The sequence below is a fragment of the Chiloscyllium plagiosum genome, unplaced genomic scaffold (genome assembly GCF_037043375.1).
Source record: "Chiloscyllium plagiosum isolate Xiang-an unplaced genomic scaffold, Cpla_swu_hap1 HiC_scaffold_23, whole genome shotgun sequence".
In the NCBI taxonomy this organism is placed as follows: domain Eukaryota; kingdom Metazoa; phylum Chordata; class Chondrichthyes; order Orectolobiformes; family Hemiscylliidae; genus Chiloscyllium; species Chiloscyllium plagiosum.
The window spans coordinates 52,930,873-52,955,374 of NW_028270161.1; the positions used below are offsets into that span (position 1 = coordinate 52,930,873).

The 24,502-nt window shown below is 40.8% G+C and overlaps 1 protein-coding gene across 1 annotated transcript in view; it reads right to left on the minus strand.

Annotated features, from left to right (window-relative positions):
• gys2 (glycogen synthase 2) overlaps window positions 1–24,502 on the minus strand; it is a 47,676-nt gene that overhangs the window by 8,067 nt on the left and 15,107 nt on the right. The window contains exons 5-11 of the mRNA XM_043713433.2: window positions 17,502–17,646; window positions 15,110–15,227; window positions 14,047–14,167; window positions 9,757–9,863; window positions 9,109–9,168; window positions 7,840–7,918; window positions 6,821–6,934 (exon numbers count right to left, since the gene is read on the minus strand). Of these exons, the coding sequence (XP_043569368.2) occupies window positions 6,821–6,934; window positions 7,840–7,918; window positions 9,109–9,168; window positions 9,757–9,863; window positions 14,047–14,167; window positions 15,110–15,227; window positions 17,502–17,646 (744 nt within the window). The remainder of the gene's footprint in view (window positions 1–6,820; window positions 6,935–7,839; window positions 7,919–9,108; window positions 9,169–9,756; window positions 9,864–14,046; window positions 14,168–15,109; window positions 15,228–17,501; window positions 17,647–24,502) is intronic.

The window sequence follows — 24,502 nt, forward strand, 5'->3', positions numbered from 1 at the left end:
TAAGGCCATAGCTGATTGGACTGTAACTTCATATCTACATTCCTGTCTACCTTGAGAACTGGCTTGCTTAACAAAAATTTATTCGCATCTGCCTTCCATTTCGACCACTTTCTCCAGGAGCGAGTGGGGGTGGGCGAGGGTAAGAATGTTCTAAAGACTTATAGCCTCTGAAAATTTTCTTGCCTAATTGGTTCAAAGTGAGCGGACACTGTTTAAAAGAGTTTCCTGTGATGAGAAAACATTCTCTCCACATTTCACCCTGTCCGGACTCCCCAACCAAGTCACCTCTTACTATTTTAAACTCTAGCAGGTATTAGCCTAGTCTGACCAACCTATCCTCATGAGGCAATCCACTCATTGCAGGTATTCATTTGGTAAATCTTCTCTGAAAGTTTTCCAACCTACGCATGTCTGTCCTTAAATTAACGGAGACCAAACTGTGCACAATACTCCAGAGGTTGCTTCAACTATTTTAAAATTGGTTTGTGTGTTGGTGTTATTGGTTCACCCAGTACGTGTTGCTGTTTCCCAATTGCCCAAAAGGAATTTAACACAGTCAATCACTTTGCTGGGTCTATATTCATACGTAGGCCACACCAGGTAAAGATGATAGATTTCCTTCCTTAAAGTGCATTTGTGAGTCAGATGTGTTTTACAATCAACAGTGTTGACATGGTCATCATTAAGCCAAATTGTTATTGAATCAAATTTCACCAACTGTTATGGTGGGTTTCAAACTCATATGCCCAGAACATTAACCCAGGGTTCTGGATTACTACTACAGGGTGAAATTACCTCTTTGCCACCTCCTCTGCTGTGGTCTCTATACAGGTTCCCTGTATAATTAAGCATATGCAATGAATAAGATTCTATCAAACAGTTCGTCAGACTTTCCAATATCCCACTGTATGTTCAAGCAAGCAGCAAAAACCTCAGCTCAATAGAGTACGGTTCTGTAGTGTACTTGCTTCACTTTGAGAATTTGCAAGTGAGGTGTTTTGATACAAGGAGAGTAGAGATACTATTCTGGCTTGCTAGAACAGGAGTGGTCCGAGAAGGGGGATTGAGAGCCACTGACTCCAGAGAGCTGACAGCTAGCATGGGGAGAGGGGTGGAAATGGGAGCTTACTTTGGTTAGTGAGATTTTAAAGCTTCTCTTTTCTCTAAACAAGTATCAAGACATTGTATTCTATTCTAAATTCGTACTTAACTAGTTAAATAACCAGAAATAACCAAAAGTAAGATTTAATACATTAGACGGACATATGGTGGAGCAGCTTGTATACCCAGACATCAGAATGGCAAGGCCATCTCTCGCCTGTGGACATCTCCATCCTGAATTGTGACAGGGAGGGATTTTTCAACATAATATAAATTACACCCTAGGGCAAAAAACACAAGCTGAGGAAATGGAATGCTTGCCTGTAGTTAGGCTACATTTAAGAGAGATCAAGACTGTCCTGCAAACACTGGCCCTAGCCAACAAGTACAGTATACTCAGTATGTGTCAGGAGAAGGAGGAAGATTGCAGGAAGGACAGCCACACAGACTATGGTACAGGGAGAGAAGAGCAAAACCGAAATGGTTATTGATAGGGGAGTCTATAATTAGGAGGAAGACAGATAGCCTCCGTTGTAGCCAAGGCTAAGAATCCTGAAGGGAGTGTCGCCTCTCCAGTGTCAGGGTAAGAGATTTCTTCGGACAGCAAAGTGGAATTTGGAAAGGAAGGAGGTAATGATAAGAAAACAAAAAAAAAAGTGTTAAAAATTAAAGGCAAAAAGGATCTATTAAATGAAGTGTTCAAGAAACAGAAAACAAATTAGCAAAGATATTATATAGGCACATCAATGTAAGGCATGACAGTGGTGGTGAGAATAGGACCATTAAAGGGAGAAACAGGATGATAATCACAGGAAACAAAGGCAGAAATATTCAATAAATTATTTCATTTCAAGCGTTTATAAGGAAGGGAGGAGAGGTCAACATGATGTTGAATGATGAGATTAGCAATTAGATAAATGTCTTAGCATTAAAAAAAAGAGGATGTATTGAATAAACTCAGTGGATAAAGCCCTAGGTTGATGATCACATCCATATATTTTAAAGTGATTGAGGGAAGAGATAGAGGCATTACTATTTGTATGTTTGCAAATGAATTATTGTAAGGTGTAGAGATATAAATTCTACATTTAAGAAGAGATAACAGATCATGCTGGGGAAAAATAATGGTACTTTACTAGGGAGAACAGTAGAATATCTAGAAATGAAAAATAAAATAATGACATCAACTTGGTTGAAGGTCCTTGACTTGAGAAGGTAACAGAGTATACATAATATTAACATAAGATGTGTTTTTTTTCTGGATTTTCAAATAGCCTTCATAAGAACCCAAAAAGTAAGCTCAGAGAACATGGAGTAAGATGACAAGAGGAAAATGCATTGTTCGCCAAAAAAGCTGCAGATGCTGAAAGTCAGATAACAATGGCTGGAAAAACTCAGCAGATCTGGCACCATCTGTGGAGAGAAAGCAGAATTAACATTTCGGGTCCAGCGAGCCTCCTTCAGAAAACCTGATGAAGGGCTTTTGCCTGAAATGTCGATTTTCCTGCTCCTCGGATATTGCCTGACCTGCTGTGCTTTTCCAGCACTACTCTAACTTTGACTCTAAGCTCCATTATCCTCAACACCCACTTTTGCCTTCTGAAGAATGGTCACTGAACCCATAATGTTAACTTTGTTTTTCTCTCTCTCTCCACATAGATGATGCTGGACCTGCTGAGTTTTTCCTGCAATTTTAAAATCCGACTTCCAGCATCTGCAATTTTTTTTTTAAACCCTAAGAGGGTCATTGTTCTTCTCTTTATATATGCACTGATCCATATAAATGAATTTAAATTATGAACAGCCAGTTTTTTCCGTTGTGTAAATTGCAGTCACATGAAATTTAAACTTTTCAGAAATATTACAGCTAATTTCATGAAGCTCAGTGGACACACAATATAAAGCTATAACTTTCTATTCCCGAATGCAACAATTTAATCGAAATGAAAAGACTACAAAATATTTAATTGCTCCTCTCCTGGAGAGCTATGGCTGGATGAGTGAGAAGCCATCTGTGCCCATTATAATAATTCAGTTCACCTTCATTAAAATAATTACTGGTCTCTACAATATTATTATTCCACCTCATTAAAGATACCAATCAACTTAGTTTGATTTCAACTTCAGGTTTTCCAAATGTATCATTTCCCTTCACTAGGCACTTCACAGACTGAGTTTTATACCATTAGACATATTGATCCAAAAATTGATCCATATCAAAAACTAGAGGGCATAGGTTTTAAGGGGGGGTGGAATTTTAAAAGGAGACCTGAAGGATGTTTTCCAGAGGGTGGTATGTATATGGAGTGAGTTGCCAGAGGAAGTGGTAGGTACAATTACAACATTGAAAAAGACATTTGGAAAGGTTTAGAGTGATGTGGGCCTAATGCAAGCAAATGGGACTAGTTTAGGATATTTAGTCAGTATTTTTGTGCTGTATGACTCTGAGCTAGTCTCCTACTTCTGAAATGTAGTTAAACGTTAATGCATGGTGAAATAGCCGTGTGTGTGCAGCAAGGTCGCATCATCAGCAATGTGATAGTGACAGAAACAAAAACAAAGTGCTGGGAAAACTGGCAGTATGTGTCAGAACTGATGAAGGGTCATTGGACTCAAAACATTAACTCCAGAGTGAACGTTCCAAGTCCAGTGACTCTTCATCAGTTGTGACAGCTGCTGCCAGATCTGCTGAGTTTTTTCAGCACTTTCGGTCTTTGTTTCAGATTTCCAGAATCCACAGCTTTGCCTTATTTTAGTTATTAACATAGTAATGATGATGTGTGAGGAATAAATATTTGCCAAATGAGGGAATTTTTAAACAAAATTCAGATCACATACAATCCTATGCCCACTCAAGTGGGCAAGTAAATTACTTTAACATTTCATGTGAAAGACAAGACATCCTGACAGTGCAGTGATCTCTCAGCATTCCACTAGAGTGTTAGATTAGAGTTTTAAGATGGAATGGAATCCCTACAGTGTGGAAGCTGGCCATCAAGTCCACACCAACCCTCCAAAAAGCATCACACCCAGACCACTACCCTACCCTGTCCCTGTAACCTTGCATTTCCCATGGCTAATGCACCTAGCCTGCACATTTCAGCACGGCCAATCCACCTAACCTGCATATCTTTGGACTATAGTTGGAAACTGGAGCAGCCAGAGGAAACCCACGCAGACACAAGGAGAATATGCAAACTCCACACAGACATTATCCCAAGGAAAGCCTCAAACTGGTTCCCTGGTGCTGTAAAGCAGCAGTGTTACACACGCTACATTATTTTTGTGCTCAGATATCTGGACTGAGTCCTAAACCACAATGTTCTACCAACTAGTGCACAGCTGACATACCAGGGACAGGGATAAAATATAGACAGCATATAGAATAAGTTATTAAAAGTTGCTTGATCTAGGAAGTGGAAAACAAAAAAACCTCTATCAAATGAATAGCAAGTGCAGCCAAGATAAAAGATGATTTTGAATATTCACCAATCAGAACTTCCCACCATTACTGCCACTTAGATGAAAGAATGAAGGTGAGCTTCAACTGAGAACAGGCAACAGGTACTGATTAGTGTAGGATACAATCTTAAAAACATTGCTAAAAAGTAGAGAATTAGGATTCAAGAAATAGAATTGGGGATGGGGTCAAAACTACAAAATTACACAGTGAAAAGGTGGTGCTAATTGACTATGCTGTCATTGGCAAAGAGATGCAGCAGGAATAGTTAACTGTCAATCTTCATTCTCAGACCATGCTGGTGAACTCTGACCAAGGTGTTGCCACCAGAATACAGAGATCAGTAGTCTTCATGACTACCTTTCCTGCAATGAGAAATAAAAAGGTGCAGGCTATGCATAAGTTAGCTTTACTTACATAAAACAGTCCTGTGTATCAATATTGCACTCAAAAAGCATCACCCTACAAAAGCTGACAGAATCTTAAGTGGTCTCTGGTGCAATTCGTACAGCACTGGACATTAATTATACTGATCAAATTTTAATGATACTACTTCTGCAATTCTTCCAGATCATTTAATAAGTGAGGTCTAATCGCAGAACAAATCGAATGTCAGACTGTGCTAAAAATTACACCGCATATCAATAAGGTTACTAGCCAGGCAGATGCATGTGAAAGAAGTTAAAGAACCCAGTTTTAATGTAGGTAAAAAGAACTCTCGCATATATTGCATCTTTATCATTGAAAGGAAAAGTCATGATGATTGCCAATCTCTGCAGTAGATGTAGGGGGACACCCTTACCACAGTCTGCCTGTTTGGTCTGAAAATTGATCGACAGGTAACTGCTCCTGCTGCATCACCATATCATGGATGTTCTTCAATCAGCACCCACTTTCATTCTGAGAAATTTGGTTTCCTTTGCTCTAGTCTATTCCTCACATCCTAGTCTGTGCAAAGGGTAAACAGCTTCAATTTCTCTTCTTTTAGGGATATTCAAGTCCTGTACAAAAATGCAATTCCTTATGGAACAAAATCTGGTGATTCACAATTCCCATAGAATCATCGAGTCCCTAAAGTTTGGAAGCAGGCCATTCAACCCATCAAGTCCACACTGACCTTCTGAAGAGCATCCTAGTCAGAACCATCCCTTAGCTTATCCCTGCATTCCCTATGGCCAATCCATCTAACCTGCACACCTTTGGACTCAGTGAAACTGGAGCACCCAGAGGAAACCCACACAGAACGTGCAAATTTCACACACAGTCACCGGAGGCAGGAATCAAACCCAGGTCCCTGGCACTGAGAGGCAGCAGTGAGAACCACTGAGCCACCATGCTGCCCCATTACCTGAGCAAGTCCCTGGTAGACTGCCTCCTTATTTCATACCACTGAGGTCACCACATACTTAGACTGACCACCAAGGATTAACAGCAAACATGCCATGGACACAAAATCCACGTTTAGAGGGGCCCCCCGACGACAAACAATTGGTGGAGAGTAGGGTGAATGAAGACATCAATCTCCTCACTGTTCCACTTCAAAACAAAAGACTTAGGACAGCTTAAATCAAGATTTAAAACCATTAAAACATTTTCATAACATAACCAACCCATGTTCAAGAGCCACCCAACTTGAGAGAGTTACCAGAAATACCTGGACTCCTTCACCTCTCAAGTCTAACAAGAAGACAATAAGTCAGCAAGGACAGGTTACAAAATGGGTCCAGCAGCAACCTACATCCCCATAATTACATTTAAACAGAAATGGGCACAAAACAAAATGTCAATGTAAATTGCTGACTAGCAAATTCTGACCATGTTTTTGTCCCACCCGATACCTCTACATCACTGACCATTGGAAAGGCATTCCAAAATTCGAGAGGGCATTTGATTACATGGGCATTTTTTTTAGTTCTATGCTTTGTGATGCACTTAAATCCACAAATTATATGACAATGGAGGCTTTTACATAGATTTACCACAGTGGTGGGCAAGAGCTAAGTGACAGCTGTAGAAACCCAAGTGACCCATATTAGAGCATCATGTTAGTTACTGGTTTTATTTGCAAAGTTTTTGAATTTACATTAGCGATCGACCCCACCGCATGAACCATAGCCTTAGCCATAGCCAATAGCAGTGGATAAGTTGTTTCAAATAAAGATAACAGGAAACAATACCACAAAAGCAAGGCACCTAATTGCCAAGGCTGGGTCTGTAGTCAATGCATTCTCACCTGTGAACAGAAGGTAAAGTGCATACCTTGACCCGGTCTGCCCGATTGTTGAACAGTCCAATTCGTCTGATCATGTTGAGGATGGGGTCATTACTGTCATCAATCATGTTGTGCGTGGTTACTGGAGGCAGTGTTTGGCGCTGAAGTCCATTAGAACAAAGCTGTAGTCAGTGACTGGAGCAAACATACGCTAAACAATGGCTCAATACTACATATAGAGGGGTCTTGTAGCACTCTGGTAATGTCCCTACATATAGGCCAGAAGATCTGAGGTTCAAGTCTCATCAAGCATCACTACATGCCCAAAACATAGTGATAAGATAATTTAAATGCAGCTTTAGGACAATCACATCTCAAAAGATTGGCTTGTGTGATGGCACGAAGAAAATCAGAACATAAGTTATAAGGCATTAATTCCAATTAGTATCAAACATTTTCTAAGCAGCATTACTGCTGGTTTGTATTGAAAACAGATTCAGATATTTGAAGTAAATGTAAGAAGTGATGCAAAACAATCTATGCATTTCATTTCTCCCCTTTTGGAAAATATTCTGTCAGGTCAACTGTCTTCTATTTTACTTTAGAGACATGGATTAACGAGGTGGGCAGATAGGAACTTTCATAATTTAACCAAATGGCAGAACTGGTTTAAGGGGCTGAAAGGTCAAAATTCATCTTTATGCAATACACTTCCCAGGTTGAATACCATTTTTGAGATTTACAGCTAATTAGCGTTTTCTATGTGAAAAGGAAGAAATGTTGGAGTTACAACTTTGAAATATTAAAAAGCAATAAATGCTAACTCAAAATTGCTAAATCTAAAATTATAGTCAAACACCACCCATATTGTACTTCCTATGCATAGAGAATTTTCCCACAATAGTCTCAAAACAAATTTGAGAAAGACATTTCACTTGAAATCACTAAATTATAAAAACATTTATAAAAGAGCTTTCATGAGCCAATAATGTTCCAAATGCTTGAGCTAATGAATTACTTTACAGTGACATACTGGGTGAAAAGATTATTCCATTCCAGAGTCTACCTGAGTTGCATAGATTGCTCTTTTCATTATGGTCAAGTCATCACGATCAAAGAACTTGTTCATATCCGGGGTCTCTCCTCTGTAAATATACAGAATAATTCACAAGTATATTGAATTAAGACAAATGGAATAGATGGAAACATTTTTTGGGTAGTTGATGCAATTTAGTAGCAAGTTACCCAATTCACCCAAATTTAATCGCACAGAAGGAGGCCAACTGACCCACTGGGTTCACGCATTGAGCTTAAATTGCTGGTTTTTCTTTGCAAAATAAAAAAGCACATTTGGTCTGCCTTTTCTCCCATTCTCATTTCCATGGGTTTGGCCATGGACTTCCATTAGACTGGTCCACACATACAAGAAAATACTGCAGTGGTTTGCCACTATATTCTGTAGGACAGCTGGCCAGAAAACTCTTGCACTCTTATCATCTACCATAAGGAGTATTGGAAGGACTAGCAGGGTGAAAAAAAAAAATCAATCTCATGGCCACATTTACAAATGCACCTCCCATTGCCAACAAGTCCTGGCATGGGATTTAAACCAAGGCGTACTGATTAGATTAGATTAGAATACTTACAGTGTGGAAACAGGCCCTTCGGCCCAACAAGTCCACACCGACCCGCCGAAGCGTATACCACCCAGACCCATACATTTACCCCTTCACCTAACACTTCAGACAATTTAGCATGGTCAATTCACCTAACCCGCACATTTTTGGATTGTGCGAGGAAACCAGAGCACCCGGAGGAAACCCACGCAGACATGGGGAGAATGTGCAAACTCCACACAGAGAGTCGCCTGAGGTGGGAATTGAACCCGGGTCTCTGGCGCTGTGAGGCAGCAGTGCTAACCACTGTGCCACTGTGCCGCCCGTAGTAGAGGTAGAGATCCTACTGATCACAGTAAAAGGATCTCGGACACCTTTTTGTACTTCCTGCACTATTTTTGCGAATCCTTTTAAAGAAATTACTTAATCCTTATAAAAGGTGCAAAGCTTTATTGTGCAACATGCCCTGAAAAAGGTACATTGTCATCTATTAACATATTCAATCCCTATTTTTCCTACAGAGGTTTGTGCACATTTGATCTTGGCAAAGAATGCAAATAAATGAGCTAGCATGTGTAGATGAAAGACTGTTCCATACAACTTTTCCCACCTTTACTCTGGTTGTTTGGAACAATTGTTTTTAAAAAACGAGCCCTCTTACTGCAGGTGTATTGAAAAGTACAGAGCTCATTGACAATACATCCAGGTGGTTAACTTACTTTAACAATGCTTCATAAAGTCGCTTCCCAAATTTCTCCTTGACCAAGTGGGCAGTATCCCTGGAAGGAATAAAGAGTGAAATGTTTTGCAGCTGAACTCTTCAGAGTTTACAGTGATACTTAATAAAATGGAGAAGCTAACATTCTTTCATCTGGCTTTGCAAGGGAAATTCATCCCATAATAATATGAAGAAGTAATTATTGTTGGGGAATAGGACTGAAGACAGGTACATTCCTCTATATTAGAATGTGAACAATATTTAAAGTCCAATAATTATTACTTCATGTGTAAAGGCACATGGTACATTGGAAGGTTCCCGTCTGAGGCACTGCCTCATTTAAGAGAAATGAAGATAAATGCCCGAGGTTCAATGGTCAATAAAATTCACGATCAGAGCAAAGAAACATCATATTTGCAGTATTATTTGCAATTAATTATCTAGTTAAACATCACACTAAATGGAAATAATCACCAAGGATCTGTAATGCACACTAGACAATCTTTAATAATCATCAAATGGGGATTGCACAAACTAGTTTGAAGACAGATCTCAATATAAATCACTTAGGGACTCCATACTAAAAGGTTGTGCTTAAAGTTTTCAAACAAAACAGTGTCCAATAAAAATGTAGAAAAGACAGATTTACCAGAGCTGTTTTCTGACTGCCTGCCCCTTCAATGTTTCAACGTTAAAGTTGTGTGTTTTTGCTGGCATTATGAAGAACACCACTACTGTTACATCACATTTGTGAACCTGAGAGAGAGGGAAGGAAGAGGGAAGGAAGAGGGAAGGAAGAGGGAAGGAAGAGGGAAGGAAGAGGGAAGGAAGAGGGAAGGAAGAGGGAAGGAAGAGGGAAGGAAGAGGGAAGGAAGAGGGAAGGAAGAGGGAAGGAAGAGGGAAGGAAGAGGGAAGGAAGAGGGAAGGAAGAGGGAAGGAAGAGGGAAGGAAGAGGGAAGGAAGAGGGAAGGAAGAGGGAAGGAAGAGGGAAGGAAGAGGGAAGGAAGAGGGAAGGAAGAGGGAAGGAAGAGGGAAGGAAATGTAGTCAACTCAAAATGAACCCACTCCAATTAAACAAACTTTACAACAAGGTTTTCACAAGATTTAAGTTATGAATCAGCCTTGCATGTTTAAAAGAAATTAAATGAATTTAATACTTTGAGACTATCCCTTGCTGTTTAGTTTAGCAAAGGATATTTTTAATACTTGCTCTTACATGTAAAAAAGCTAGTAACATTGCAGGAAACAACATGAAACCTTTGTTTGTCAAGGCAACTTTAAAAACAAAAATTCATTTGTAAATGCACATTTATTTGTAAAGTGGGGTTCACCATTTCAAATAATCTCAAAAGCACTTATCCTCAACAGGTGGGGGGGGGGGCGTTAAAAATCTCTCCTCAAAAATGGGAAAACTCGTCAAGTCTCACTTCAGAGACAGAGCACAAAGTTCACGCTGGTGCAAAGTTTGCAACCTTTTGGATCGGGTCATTAAGCCAAGGTCCCAAGATCCCTTGACACAGTTTTAAAGTACAGCTCCTGTCCTGGTCAATATCTATCTCTTAAAAACATCACTAAACCAGACAGTGATCATTATATCATGGATTTTTGCAAATTGCGGTCACATTTCCTAAAACTACAAAAGTGACTAAACAAGTCTGGAAAGTAAACTGGGATGCGTGATCATTTTCTTTATAGCCAATTAGCTACTTTGGAAATCTTGTCATTGGTTGCCAAACCTACTTACAAACCAAATCTGTCCACAGTTATTGAAAGAAGTGAGCCATCAACTCGATTTCCTTGTTTTTGGATGACCGCTAGTCTGGGAGTCCTGATTATCCATCCCTATTTAACAACCAATCTCAAATATACCATCTCTGACAATGTAGCATTCCCTCAGCATTGACCTGAGGCATTATCCTACCAGGGCCCTGAAGTGGAGGTTTGAATCATAGCCTTCTATCTCAAAAGACAAAAGACAAGATGGCTACTAAATGGACTAAAAATGTCCTGTAACCCTGACCAGAAACTGAACATGATATTTTATACCATAAAAAGGCACGCACACAAATTTTTACAGTGGCTGCAAGTGGTGGTCAGAGGTTAGGAATCCTGCAATAATTAACTCATCTCCTGATTTCCCCAAAGCCTACTCACTATTGACAAGGTATAAGTCAGGAGCATGATAGAATAGTCCACTTGAGTCTTGTTGGAGCTGTACAAGACTCAAGTAACCTGACATTATCTAAGACAAAGCAGTCTGCTTGATCACAACTCATCCAGTCCCTTCACCAATAAGGCATCTACAAAGTGCACCACAGTAAGTCACCAAGGCTTCTTTAATGGCACCGTCTAAACTTGCAATCACTAGAAGGACAAGGGTCATTGAGGCATACAACACCAAGCAATACAATCCCCAAATGGGATGATATCACCATCTTTTCACTGTCGTGGGGTCAAAGATCTGAGCATTCCCCATCTTAACAGCACAGCGATTGTCCCTACACCCTCAAGGGCTGCGACAGTTCAAGATGACAGGAAAAGACCAATTAATGCTGGCTTAGCCAGCAACGTCCACATCCCATGAACAACTTAATAAAAACAAGATGCAAATCATCATCATTTCGGGTGAAATGGCATGACAAATATAATGCACAAAGATATCAGGAGAACATTATATTTCACTCTAAGTGACACCATACCAAGGGTCAGAGGCTGTGGCTGGGTTTCTACAACAGCACAACTGACATAGCAAAGATAGGCAGCAAAAGAAATTCAGCAGATACAAAGGAAGTACTATAGCTGCTAGGAATAGACAGAATTTTTCATCCTCCCTTCCCCCCTACAAACCAATCATTTCTTCTGGTTCATGTTTTCGAACACTGCTGACTGATTACAGTTTTACAAATCCGATCATGTTTTGATGAACAAATGCTATTTTAATCGTTCTTACAGTAACCTACACATAACTTGGAGATTCTCTACCAATCTTGCCCTCAGCTGTCTATCGGCCCAGTGTTCTGTTAACTCCCCCGCCCCGAGACGCTCCTTATAATCAGTCCCTTCAAAACACAAAGTAAGAGTAGGTTGGATAGGCCTGCAAGCCCAATCAGCCATTCAAAGAGATATGGCTGATCATCCAACTCAGTACCCTGTTCTGACTTTCTCCCCATACCCTTTGATTCCTTTAGCCCCAACTTCTTAGAAAACATTCAATGCTTTGACCTCAATTGCTTTACGTGGCAGAGAATTCCACAGGCTCACCACTATTTGGTGGCTCTCAAATTTTGCCTGATAATCAAATCTGAGATGTACTTTGGGAAGTGTTGGAATGTCAAATGCAAGTTGTCTTCACACAGAAAATAAAATAAATGTAAGTATGAACCCTGAGACCTAAACTATCGTACAAAGTTGAACCTTTTATGAATGCATTTTTGCCCAATAACTCTGATTGTGTCTTATTCTCCCCTCATGGACTTCTTCTGTCCAGTTCCAAAAACAGGGCTCTAGGCAGAATGATAGTGTTGCATATCAGTGAGAAAAACCTCACCCCTGGGGAAGTTATGAGAAAGAATTCTGAATGATGGAACATGTGCGTACTTGAGACACACATCGAGGAGGGATAACCAGCATGGATTAGTTAAGGAAAGGTGATGTTCGACAAACTTAATTGAACTTTTTGAGTGTTGAGGAGGTCAATTCACTTGATGTGTCCTCCATGGAATTTGACAAGGTCTTTCATGGCAGACAGATCAAGATAGTTAAGCCCATGGGATCCAAGCCAAAATGGCTCAATGGATCCAAAACGGACAGGTATTGATAGGAAGGAGAAGGCAAGGATAGAGGTATGTTCCCGTCACTGGATATCTGTTTCCACTGGGGTTCAACAAGACTCAGTTTGCTGTTTATGATGTGCATTAAAAATGACTTGGGCTTAAACGCTGGGGGTACAATCAAGAAATTCATCAATGTCATGAAAATAGTGCTTAATAGCGAGGTGGTTATCTACAGATTGGTCAATGAGGTGACAAATGGAATTCAACCTAAAAATAAAAGGCCAAGGTAATTCACTTAAGCGTAAATAAACAAAAGAAATACACTGTGAATGATGGGCCCTGGAAAGTACTGAATGCCTCAGAGACCTTGTTGTGTATATCTACAGAACGCTGAAGATAGGACAGCAAGTGGACAAAAGGTGGTTAAGGCAGAGGTTCGGTCAGGTGGTTGAGGTGTTCAAATGAAGGGCTTTTTATGTATCGATTACATTGTAGATCAGATGAAATGGATTTTAAGTTTTTATTCCAGGATGTCATACAATGTACAAACCAAGCTGAAGAGTGATAGAAACCTGAATGATGCTCAGGTTGAAATCAATTTTATATAATGTCAGAACATTACCTCTTATTGTCCATTGACAATCTCTATAAGCAAATGATTATTAGAACTTGGATTGCTTTCCTGTTAAATCATGGAGGAAGAGTTTTGCAATATTTAAAAGGAAATTGGCTATGTATTTGAAAAAGGTAGAGATAAGAGAGAGAAAGAGCAGGGACAGAGGATTACAATGAACAGGCGCTCTAAATGAAAATCAGCAGTGCAGGTTTGGCAACATCTTGGAATAACAACTTTCTTTGTACTTAGAATCTATTTCATCTGATCTGGATGAAATACAATTCAATAAAACCACACTATTGAGAGCCAATGAATATAAATAGTATCCCGCATGCATCTGATACATACAAATCTCTTCATTAGAAGAGCTCAAGCATCTGACCAAGCCATTAGCTTTGAACAGAATAAAATGTTTCCATCACAGCCAATTACAAAGTGCAACAAATAAAAGTAACTGGTCGAGTATTTGAGAAGACCTGTTCCCAGATTAAAACAAGATGCTTTAGTGAAGACTAATGGTGCGTCTTCTGCAAAACTTTCATATTCTTACCCGGAGGAGGAAGTTTAACCTTGACAAAGCTTCTATGAATACATCAGCTCCTTTATTCGTAAATTCATATCTACCAGCAATGAAGAAGAAGAGAGTCTTTTCCAAATTGAAATCCAGGTGGCTGGAATCAAACAGAAATTATTTAAAAGGGGATGGAATATGCTCCAGTAAATAAACACTGCAATAACTCATCTGTGTATAAGATACGAAATGGACATGTATAGAACTTCAATGGATGCTTTCAGAATTCAGAAAGTCTGACAAGTACTAAAAATAGTATGCAAGGAGTGGATATTTTTGCATAACAGCCTGATACTGAATCTCTTTTCAGACTAGATTGCCAACGTTTACAGTGTGTAATCTTATACACAAAGCAAACAGGACCGATGGAGCATTGGTGATAATCATTACATAAAACAGAAGCAACTTCAAAAGGATGTATGGAACAAGCCACTATTAATGAAGCAAAGAGAAATATTACATTTGTGACATTATAAACGTGGTTGGAAATAAAGACAGACTTTGCTGTATACCAGTTTTCTGCATGTGCAATTTTTTGTTTTGTAATGGATTGAACCAGTGAGTAAATTGGTGCATGGAGTAGAAGATTATGAGATTAGATTCCCTACAGTTTGGGAACAGGCCTTTCGGCCCAACCAGTCCATACCGACCCTCCGAAAAGTAACCCACCCAGACCCATCTCCCACTGACAAATGCACCTAACACTATGGGCAATTTAGCATGGCCAATTCACCTGACCTGCACATCTTTGGATTATGGGAGGAAACCCACGCAGACTTGGGGAAAACGTGCAAACTCCACACAGACAGTCGCCTGAGGCTGGAATCAAACCCAGGACCCTGGTGCTATGAGGCAGCAGTGCTAACCACTGAGCCACCATGTATTAGGTTTTGTCAAGACACAGTTCATCATTACGGGTCTAACTTCCAGTTGATAAAACTTACTATGAAATTGTGATTTAACAGCATTTTCCACTCTCCAAAAACTTTTAGTTTTACCACAACACTTAAAAAGGAGAAAATAAAAAGTCAAAAAGCAATACCCATAGAAGTGGCCCCGAATAAATTCTTGGATGCGTGACTTGTACAAGGCATGCAGATTCTGAAATTCGTGCATGGCAGAGAACTTCTTAATATTCAAGCCATTCGGGGTAATGACATCTAGAGCAAAAAGAAAGATGAAAACTAAGTATGACAGAGATGTCACCCTCCAGATGTCAGCATCAGTTTGTTTTTAAAAACAGCAAACATTTAAAAATGAACCTCAATGAAGTGGGACAATATTTTGTCTATACTTGAGGGTTGGGGGAGTGAGGTGGTGTGTTCTAGCAGAGATATACATTGTGTCAAAGACCAGCCTGGCCACTCTGCTATCAATAATTGTGCTTCCTTATACAATGGGCCAAAGTGTCAGAAAACATTCAAGATGATGGAAGTAAATCAACCATCAACATAACTGTCTCGAGTGTGTGGTTCTCAATAGCTCACAATGCCCAGGAAGCCCAGCACAATAATGGCCAGTTAACACAAACTAAACAAGTCATTTAAATCAAAGATAACATGTAGAGCTCTTCATCAGTATTGTTAGTGTTATAAGGAGAGACCTGGACATCTTAATTTCAAATGTTAGCGTGCTAAAGGAGTCTTCATAGGGAGGCACCAGGAAACAACACGGGAATAGGAATAGGCATACAAGACTCTTTAATTATGACAGGAGAATAAAGGAAGGCAGTAGTCATGCTCAACAAATATCAGGAAATTATGCACAAAGAATGCTCAGCATAAAACATGGAACAGGATCCCAGATAATTGTAGAACCACAATCCTCCAAAATAACCTAAGAATCAGTTGGATGCACTAGTTGGACGTTTGGGTCACTCTGGACAGATGAACTAAGGATGGAACAAATGGCCTTTTATCACATGCGATTCTTTCAACTCCGAAAGCTCAGAAAGGAATCAAAGCCACTCTGCGACCACTATAGCAATGCCGAGTAGAGACGGAAGTTACTGAGGTTACCACGTGCTCACTGGAAAAAATATTATTGCCATAAGACCTCAAAGAAGTTTGACTTTGAAAACTCTTAATAAAAACATTGCAGTGAAAAAGCAAAGAATCTGCATGTTCTAAATGTCTGCATCACAAAACTCAAAGCTAGGTGTACCAAGTGGCAGGATAAAATCAGTAATGAAGTCCCTGGTGACAGGGCAGGACTTATATACTTAATGGCAAGGTCCTGTGCTGAATAGAGACACCTTGGAGTTGCTCCTTTAAGGTTAGGTTGTCTTTGGTTCCACCCCACAACCCTCCCCCAAGAGGTTGTAAAGACACAGGCTCTGAAATGCCTGGGGTTGATCTATTTGAAGAAGCTTTTTTTTAAAAAAAAGATTGTGCAATGAAAGGGGAGCGGCCAGTTCTCCCAGCTCAGCTTTTCTCTGGTTTGGGTTTGGTTTTAGTCAGTTGTGAAGCTGCTGGACCCAAAGGAGCAGGTCCAGGCTGATCCTGCCTCTCTCTGACATCTCTCCTGTAAGACCCTGGGTTTGATTTCATGAATTGTGGTGGGTGAATGGAATAAGCTGCCAGAGATGGTGGTGGAGGCAGGTTAAATTACGACATTTAAAAAGGCATCTGGATGGGTCTCTGAACAAGGAGGGTTTAGAGGGATATGGAGCAAAACTGGCAATTGGGACTAGATTAAATTAGGATATCTGGTCAGCTTGGACAAGTTAGACCAGAAGGGTCTGTTTCCATGCTGTACATCTCTATGACTCTATGGCAGGCTCCAAAGAGAAGTGATTATAAAATTTGTTCCTCATGCACACAAACAATTTAGGTTCCTAGTTACGACTCCACACCAACCCCGCCCCCGCTTCTGTAAAGAGTATGAAAGTACTTAAACATTAATTCTGCTCCAGCTAGGAATGGTGTAATGGATATATGCCAGTTCTGAAGGAGGGTCACAACTCAAAACATTTCTCCCCATAGACACTGCCAGACCTGCTGAGTTTCTCCTGCAATTTGTTTGTTTCAGATTTCCAGCATCCTCAGTTCTTTGTTTTATTGTGAGATACATGCTTGCCAATGAAGCAGCTAAAAACCTTGCTCTTTTAGGGACACTTGATGCTTGTCTCGATAAAGAGTCAGATGTCCTCGCCTAGAGAAATTGCTCAACTTAAAATTAAAGCATTGTGATTTCTCAAGTACACTTGCCAGTGGTCAAGTTTGCCAGGAATTTCTACAGCAACATATTTTTCTGTTCATAAACTACAAAATAATAAGTTAGAGTACAAAAACAATTGCTTATTGGAAGTTGATAATGTTTGGCGAAGATGGCTCTATGAGTTTTGATTTCATAATGCAGACTGAGGATGAGCAATCTCCAAAACTGGATTTTTAAAAAAAAAGATGCAGAAGACCTCAGCATGTAAGCCTTGCCTGGTTTTCTCTTTATCATGTTCTCTGCCTCGACAGCAGTGATGGCAGAGACAGTCGTAAACACATGAGCGCAGTGGGTACTGGCTCGCTCCATACAATAGCGATGGTAAATCTGCCTTTCCCCCGCTTCCTTGTCAACATTAAACTGATCAGAAGAGAAAAAAAAAAAGTGGGACAGTATGAGACATTCAGGAGCTTTCACAATAAGTAAGAACTCAAGTCTTTGCACTAAAGGGAAACATGATTGAAAGACAAGAAATGCTCAATCTTGTAGGTTAAATACGCGCATTTACAATTCTGTAGCCATTATGCATTGCAATGTGGTTTGACAAACTAACATTTACTTGAAGATCAGATGTCCTAACGAGGGTTTTCCTGATCATAAAAAAGGTCAATGGGATCCAAAAGGCCAGCAGCAGAGCACATGTCGAGTTGCAGTTTACTCATTAAACTACAGTGATAGGCAGATCCCTAAAGGCAGGAGCAGTTTTATGAATGTCAGGTCCACAGCGTCAAGTCAGAAGATGCTCATTCCAATAAGAGCTACTGACAGAGAAAGCAAATTTTAAAACATACTAAGATGCCCAACGACACCCTGAACATACTTTTAAGAAAGACTCCAGAGGTAAATAAAGTCTTTTTTTCTTCCAACATCTTGCTTCTTTTTAAAAAACAAAAAAGTGGGCGGCACGGTGGCTAGCACTGCTGCCTCACAGCACCAGAGACCCGGGTTCAATTCCCGCCTCAGGCAACTGACTGTGAGGAGTTTGCACATTCTCCCGGTGTCTGCGTGGGTTTCCTCCAGTTTCCTCCCACAGTCCAAAAATGTGCAGGTTAGGGGAATTGGCCATGCTAAAATTGCCCGTAGCGTTAGGTGAAGGGGTAAATGTAGGGGAATGGGTCTGGGTGGCTGGCGGGTCAGTGTGGACTTGTTGGGCCGAAGGGCCTGTTTCCACACTGTATCTAATCTAATCAGTAATACAAATCATTTAATGAAAAATAACTTTAAAGAAACAAATTCTGTCACTGAAAAACTCCAAAGAGAGCTTCTTGATAACATTAGGCTTCTACAGTTGTACATCCAAGTCACGTGGGTGTAACCTCCTTATAAACGCAGGTTACAAAATCACATTGTTACAGAACCAATGTTATTAATTGGCCAGTGGTACTCTTCTCTAAAGATGAGGATGCATTACCCCATTGGATTTCCAGTCAGGAGTCAGTTAGTTCAATTGGGTGGATGGCTGGCTTGCAATGCAGAACGACACCAACATCACAAGTTCAATTCTTGCACCATCTGAAGATCCCACCTTCTTGACCTCCTAATGAGGTGGCCTATGGCAACTTTACCTCTAGGGTGGTTGTGAATAATTCAGGATGCAGAAGAAAATCATGTGCCCAGATTAACTGGAGGCCATGTCAATGTGTTTTGAGTTGTAACAGAATGTTATATGTTTAAAAATCCACATGCCTCCCCTACTGAGAAATCACTCCAACCATATACCAAATAGTTTAATAATGCAGAACAAATAATCATCCCCAAATAGTACCCGACTCAAAACTGGCCATCAGGAAACTCAAAGCAAATGTCAATATTTCTTCCCCACTCCCAAACATTAGGAAAAGCTTCCTTATCTTGCATGTTCCAATATTACTGCATTCCCTACCCCCATACTGACACACTTCCCACAAACCAGGCAGAGACTCAGGAGGGCCAGTCACAACATGCAAAGTTATCCACACTGCTAGCCAAGTTGTCCCAGTCGATCTGCAACACTGGGATCTGCCAGCAGCATGGACAATTACCAGGCAATGTCCTGTCTACAACAAAAATCCAACCCTTTAATTAGCACCCTATCTTGATTATCAAAGTGATTGAAGGCGTCATCAACAGCAATAAGGTGCTCATTGATGTTTAGTTTGGATTCTACCAGGTCCGCTTAACTCCCAAACTTATAAACAACCTTGGACCAAACATGGACAAATAGGATGAAATTCAGAGGTGAGGGCAAAGTGACAGCCCTTTAAATCAAGGCATCATTTGACTGTGTGACACCGAGTCCTAGCAAAACTGTAGTCAACACAAATCAGACAAACTCGCCATTGTCTGCAGTCAAACCAAGCACTGGGGGGGGGGGGGGGGGGGGGGAAGATTGCTGTGGTCACTAGAGGTCAGTCATCTCAGCCCCAGGACACTACTGCACGAATTCATCAGGGCCCAACCATTTTCACCAGCTTTCTCCACCACTAGGTAAGAAGTGTGGACATTTGCTAAGGATTACACATAGGGTGCTTCATGCAATCTATGCTCACACAGTGAGACCTGGGCAATATCAAGACTTGAAGTCATGTTACATTTGTGACAAGTGAGTGCTGGGTAATGACCAGCTCTAATAAGACAGAGTCTAGCCACCTCCGCTTGATGTTCAACAGTAATATCATCATAGAATCTCTCGCTCTCAGAATCCTGGGGTCACAATTTATCAATAACTGAACTAGACAAACCAGTAAAATACAGTGGCTACAACAGCAAGTCAGAGGAATGCTGTGGAAATCAAAATGGATTTCTTTTCCTCCCGGTGATTGTTCAGAATCGTAATGGAAGACTTTCCATTTTCCTAATGGACGTCGTTTGAGAAGCTCAACACCATCCAGGACAAAGCAACCCATCCACCACCTTCAACATTCACTCCTTCTACCATTGACGCATTATACCCCATGTGAAAAAGTGTTTCCCCATTTTGCTCCCGAATAGCTTAGCACCAATTGTAAGATTACATCAGACTTCGAACCACCTCAGAGGAAACTAACTGTGGGGACTATATGAAAGTTCCCTGTATTGACCCTATCATTTTCTTACAATATTTTGAACACCTCAATTGCAGCAGGCCTTCCTTTCATATCAAGAGTTTTCAGATATAAGGCACAACCAAACATGCACTGTGGAAACATTTAACAAATTACAAAGTCAAATTATGTGCCCTTTCTAATTTTTGACAGTAGTGTGTTTTTTTTCCTCTTCTTCTCAATGAGACATATTTTTGTTGAAAAGATTTGGTTTATTATTGTCACATGTACCAATGTATAGTGAAATGTTGTGTTTTGCGTGCAGTACAGATAGATCATGCCATACAAAAGTGCATTAGGGTATTAGAACAGAGTGAGGAATACAATGCCTTGGCTACAGAGAAGGTGACAAGGAGCCAAATCAACATTAAATTTCAAATTTGTGAGGTTCAGTCAGAAGTCTAATAACAACAGGGAAGTAGCTGTTCTTTATTTTACATGCATTTTACCATTTACTCCAAAACAATTAGTCAACCTTCTATGATGCTGCATATAGAAATGGGAGATAACATGTAATCTGCAATCAAAGCAAGTCTATGCTTAATGAATTTTTAACTTGTAACCTAAAAGTGTTGCACAGAACTAATGAGTTGTCCAACTGATATGTCAACAAAATCACAATGTCAATGAAAACAAATCCTTGCAATAACTCTGTACAGCAGCAGTTACATTTTATTTACCCTGTATTCTCATCATTCTTTGGGCAAAGATATTTCTTCTCTATTCCCCATTAGGCTGCTAGGCAACTAATCTTTTAGTTATCAGCATTTTTTTCTCGTTCCCACAATCCTGGTATCTATTATCAAAATATTCACTTAAAACAGATTTGACAGTAGAGCACAGCTGAAGTATTCAAGGCAGCAGTGAATGACTATTTGGTTAAAAATAATGTGTAATGCTACGGGCAAAGAGCAGGAATCGGCACTTGTTAAGTGAGCATCATAACGTCTGGGTAATGGCCTCCTCCTGTGCCAAAACAATTCTCTGATTCAACGAACATCATGAGGCAGTTTAGATAAAGTACAGGGGAACCTCGATTATCCGACTACCAATTATCTGAAAACTGGATTATCCGAAGGAGATCTCGAGGTCCTGATGGAAACATTATATCAAAGATGTGTTTCCAACAGTGATCACATCTTTTGTTTAGTGATTAAACAGACACCGTCTCCAAATGACTGACTGCCTGCCGTCTCTCTCCCCACACTTTCCCTGGAGTTCTACGTGGGGGTGTACCCAAAACCCCCTCATCCCTAGATAATCTCTCCAACATCTGCCTGTACAGGGCAAAAGTGGAACCTGTCAAAACGTTGCAGTGAAAAATTGTATGTGTGGCTGTGGCTGTGTGCGCGCGCGCGCTCTATTTAGAGACTTACCCCACAAAGGCAGCAGCAGTCTTGTTGTTGGTGTCCAGACCAATTGCCCTGGAAAGGGGAGAGGGTGAGGGGGGTGTGGAAGGAAAGAGGGTGAGGGGGGGGGGGGGTGTATAGGGTTGGGGGCAGGGGAGGGGCGATGTTGCACAGGGTTGGGGGAGGTGTTGAATGGGGGTTGGGGGCAGGGGGAGGTGTTGCACAGGTATGGGGCCGGTGGGGGGGGGGGTGAGAGGAGGTGTTTCAGGGGATTGGGGGTAGGGGGGAGTTGTTAGAACATAACAGAGCAGTACATACCCTTCGGCCCTCGATGTTGCACCGAACTGTCATACCAATCTGAAGCCCATCTAACCTACAGTATTCCATGTGCGTCCATATCCTTGTCCAAAGACTACTTAAATGTACTTAAAGTTGGCGAATCTACTACCGTTGTAGGCAAAGCATCCCATACCTTTACTACTCTGAGTAATGAAACCACCTCAGACATCTGTCCCATATTCCTCGTGCTCGCCATTACCATACTTGGAAAAAGACTCTCCCTGTCCACCCTATCTAACCCTCTGATTATCTTATATGTCTCTATTAAGCCACCTCTCAACCTTCTTCTCTCTAACAAAAACAGCCTCAAGTCCCTCAGCCCTTCCTCGCAAGACCTTCTCTCCATACCATGCAACATCCTAGTAAATCTCCTCTGCACCCTTTCCAAAGCTTCCACATCCTTCTTATAATGCGGTGACTAGAACTGTACACAATACTCCAAGTGAGGCCACACCAGAGTTTTGTACAGCTGTAGCATAACCTCCTGGTTCTGGAACTCGATCCCTCTATTAATAAAAGATAAAACACTGTATGCCTTCTTAACAACCCTGTCAACCTGGGTGGCAACTTTCAAGGACCTGTGTACCTGGACATCGAGATCTCTCTGCTCATCTACACTACCAAGAATCTTACCATTAGCCCAGTACTTTGCATTCCGGTTACTCCTACCAAAGTGAATCACCTTACACTTGTCCGCATTAAACTCCATTTGCCACCTCTCAGCCTAGCACTGCAGTTTATCTATGTCTCTCTAACCTATAACATCCTTTGTCACTATCCACAACTCCACCGACCTTAGTGTCGTCTGCAAATTTACTAACCCACCCTTCTACACCCTCATTATAAAAATGACAAACAGCAGTGCACCCAACACCAACCCTTATGGTACACCACTGATAACTGGACTCCAGAATGAACATTTCCCATCAACCACCACCCTCTGTCTTCTTTCAGCAAGCCAGTTACTGATCCAAACTGCTATATCTCCCACAATCCCATTCCTCCACATTTTGTACAATAGCCTACTGTGGGGAACCTTATCGAATGCCTTGCTGAAATCTACATACACCACATCAACCGGTTTACTCTCATCTACCTGTTTGGTCATCTTCTCAAATAACTCAATAAAGATTTGTGAGGCATGACTTACCCTTCACAAAACCGTGCTGACTATCCCGAATCAAATTTTTTAGATGATTATAAATCCTATCTCTTATAACCTTTTCCAACACTTTACTAACAACTGAAGTAAGGCTCACTGGTCTATAATTACCAGGGTTGTCTCTACTCCCCTTCTTGAACAGGGAATCACATTTGCTATCCTTCAGTCTTCTGGCACTATTCCTGTAGACAATGACGATTTAAAGATCAATACCAAAGGCTCGGCAATCTCCTCCCTGGCTTCCCAGAGGATCCTAGGATAAATCCCATCTGGTCCAGGGGACTTATCTATTTTCACATTCTGTAGGATTTCTAATACCTCTTCCTTGTGAACCTCAATCACACCTAGTCTAGTAGCCTGTATCTCAGTAATCTCCTCGGCAACATTGTCGTTTTCTAGAGTGAATACTGTCGAAAAATATTCATTTAGTGCTTCCCCTATCTCCTCTGACTCCACACACAACTTCCCACTACTATCCTTGACTGGCCCTAATCTTACTCTCATCATTTCTTTATTCTTTAAATACTTATAGAAAGCCTTAGGGCTTACCCTATCTGCCAACAACTTCTCATGTCTCCTCTTGGCTCTTCTGAGCTCTCTTTAGGTCTTTCCTGGCTACCTTGTAACCCTCAAGCGCCCTAACTGAGCCTTCACATCTCATCCTAACATAAGCTGCCTTCTTCCTCTTGACCAGAGATTCCACTTCCTTTCATAAACCACGGCTCCCGCGCTCTACACCTTCCTCCCTGTCTGCCAGGTACATACTTATCTAGGACACACAGGAGCTTTTTCTTGAATGAGCTCCACATTTCTAATGTGCCCATCCCCTGCAGTTTCCTTCCCTATCCTATGCTCCCTAAATCTTGCCTAATCGCATGTTGCAGGAGGTTGCGGGGGGGGGGGGAAAACAAAAAATAAAATTGTTGCACAGGGTTGGGGGCAGGGCCTCACACGCTGTGTGCTGCTGTAGTCTCCTGAACAGGGAGCAGACTTTAAAAACTCTGAGCCCCAGAGGAAAGGCAGTTAAATCAATTAACCGAATAATCGATTATCCAAATGAAATAGTGCCTGCCCATCACATTCAGATAATACAGGTTCCCCTGTATTTAGAAAAAAAATTGTTCCCATTATTGCAAACAAGGGGCCATATATTTCAGATAGCTGTCAAAAAAACCCCAACTTTTTTATTAATTTAAGTAGTTAGGAACAGACTTCCAGAAGATGTGGTGGAGGCAGGTTCAATTGGAGGCTTTCAAGCGAGAATTGGATTAATATCTACAAAGGAAGAGTTGTAGAGAGATGGT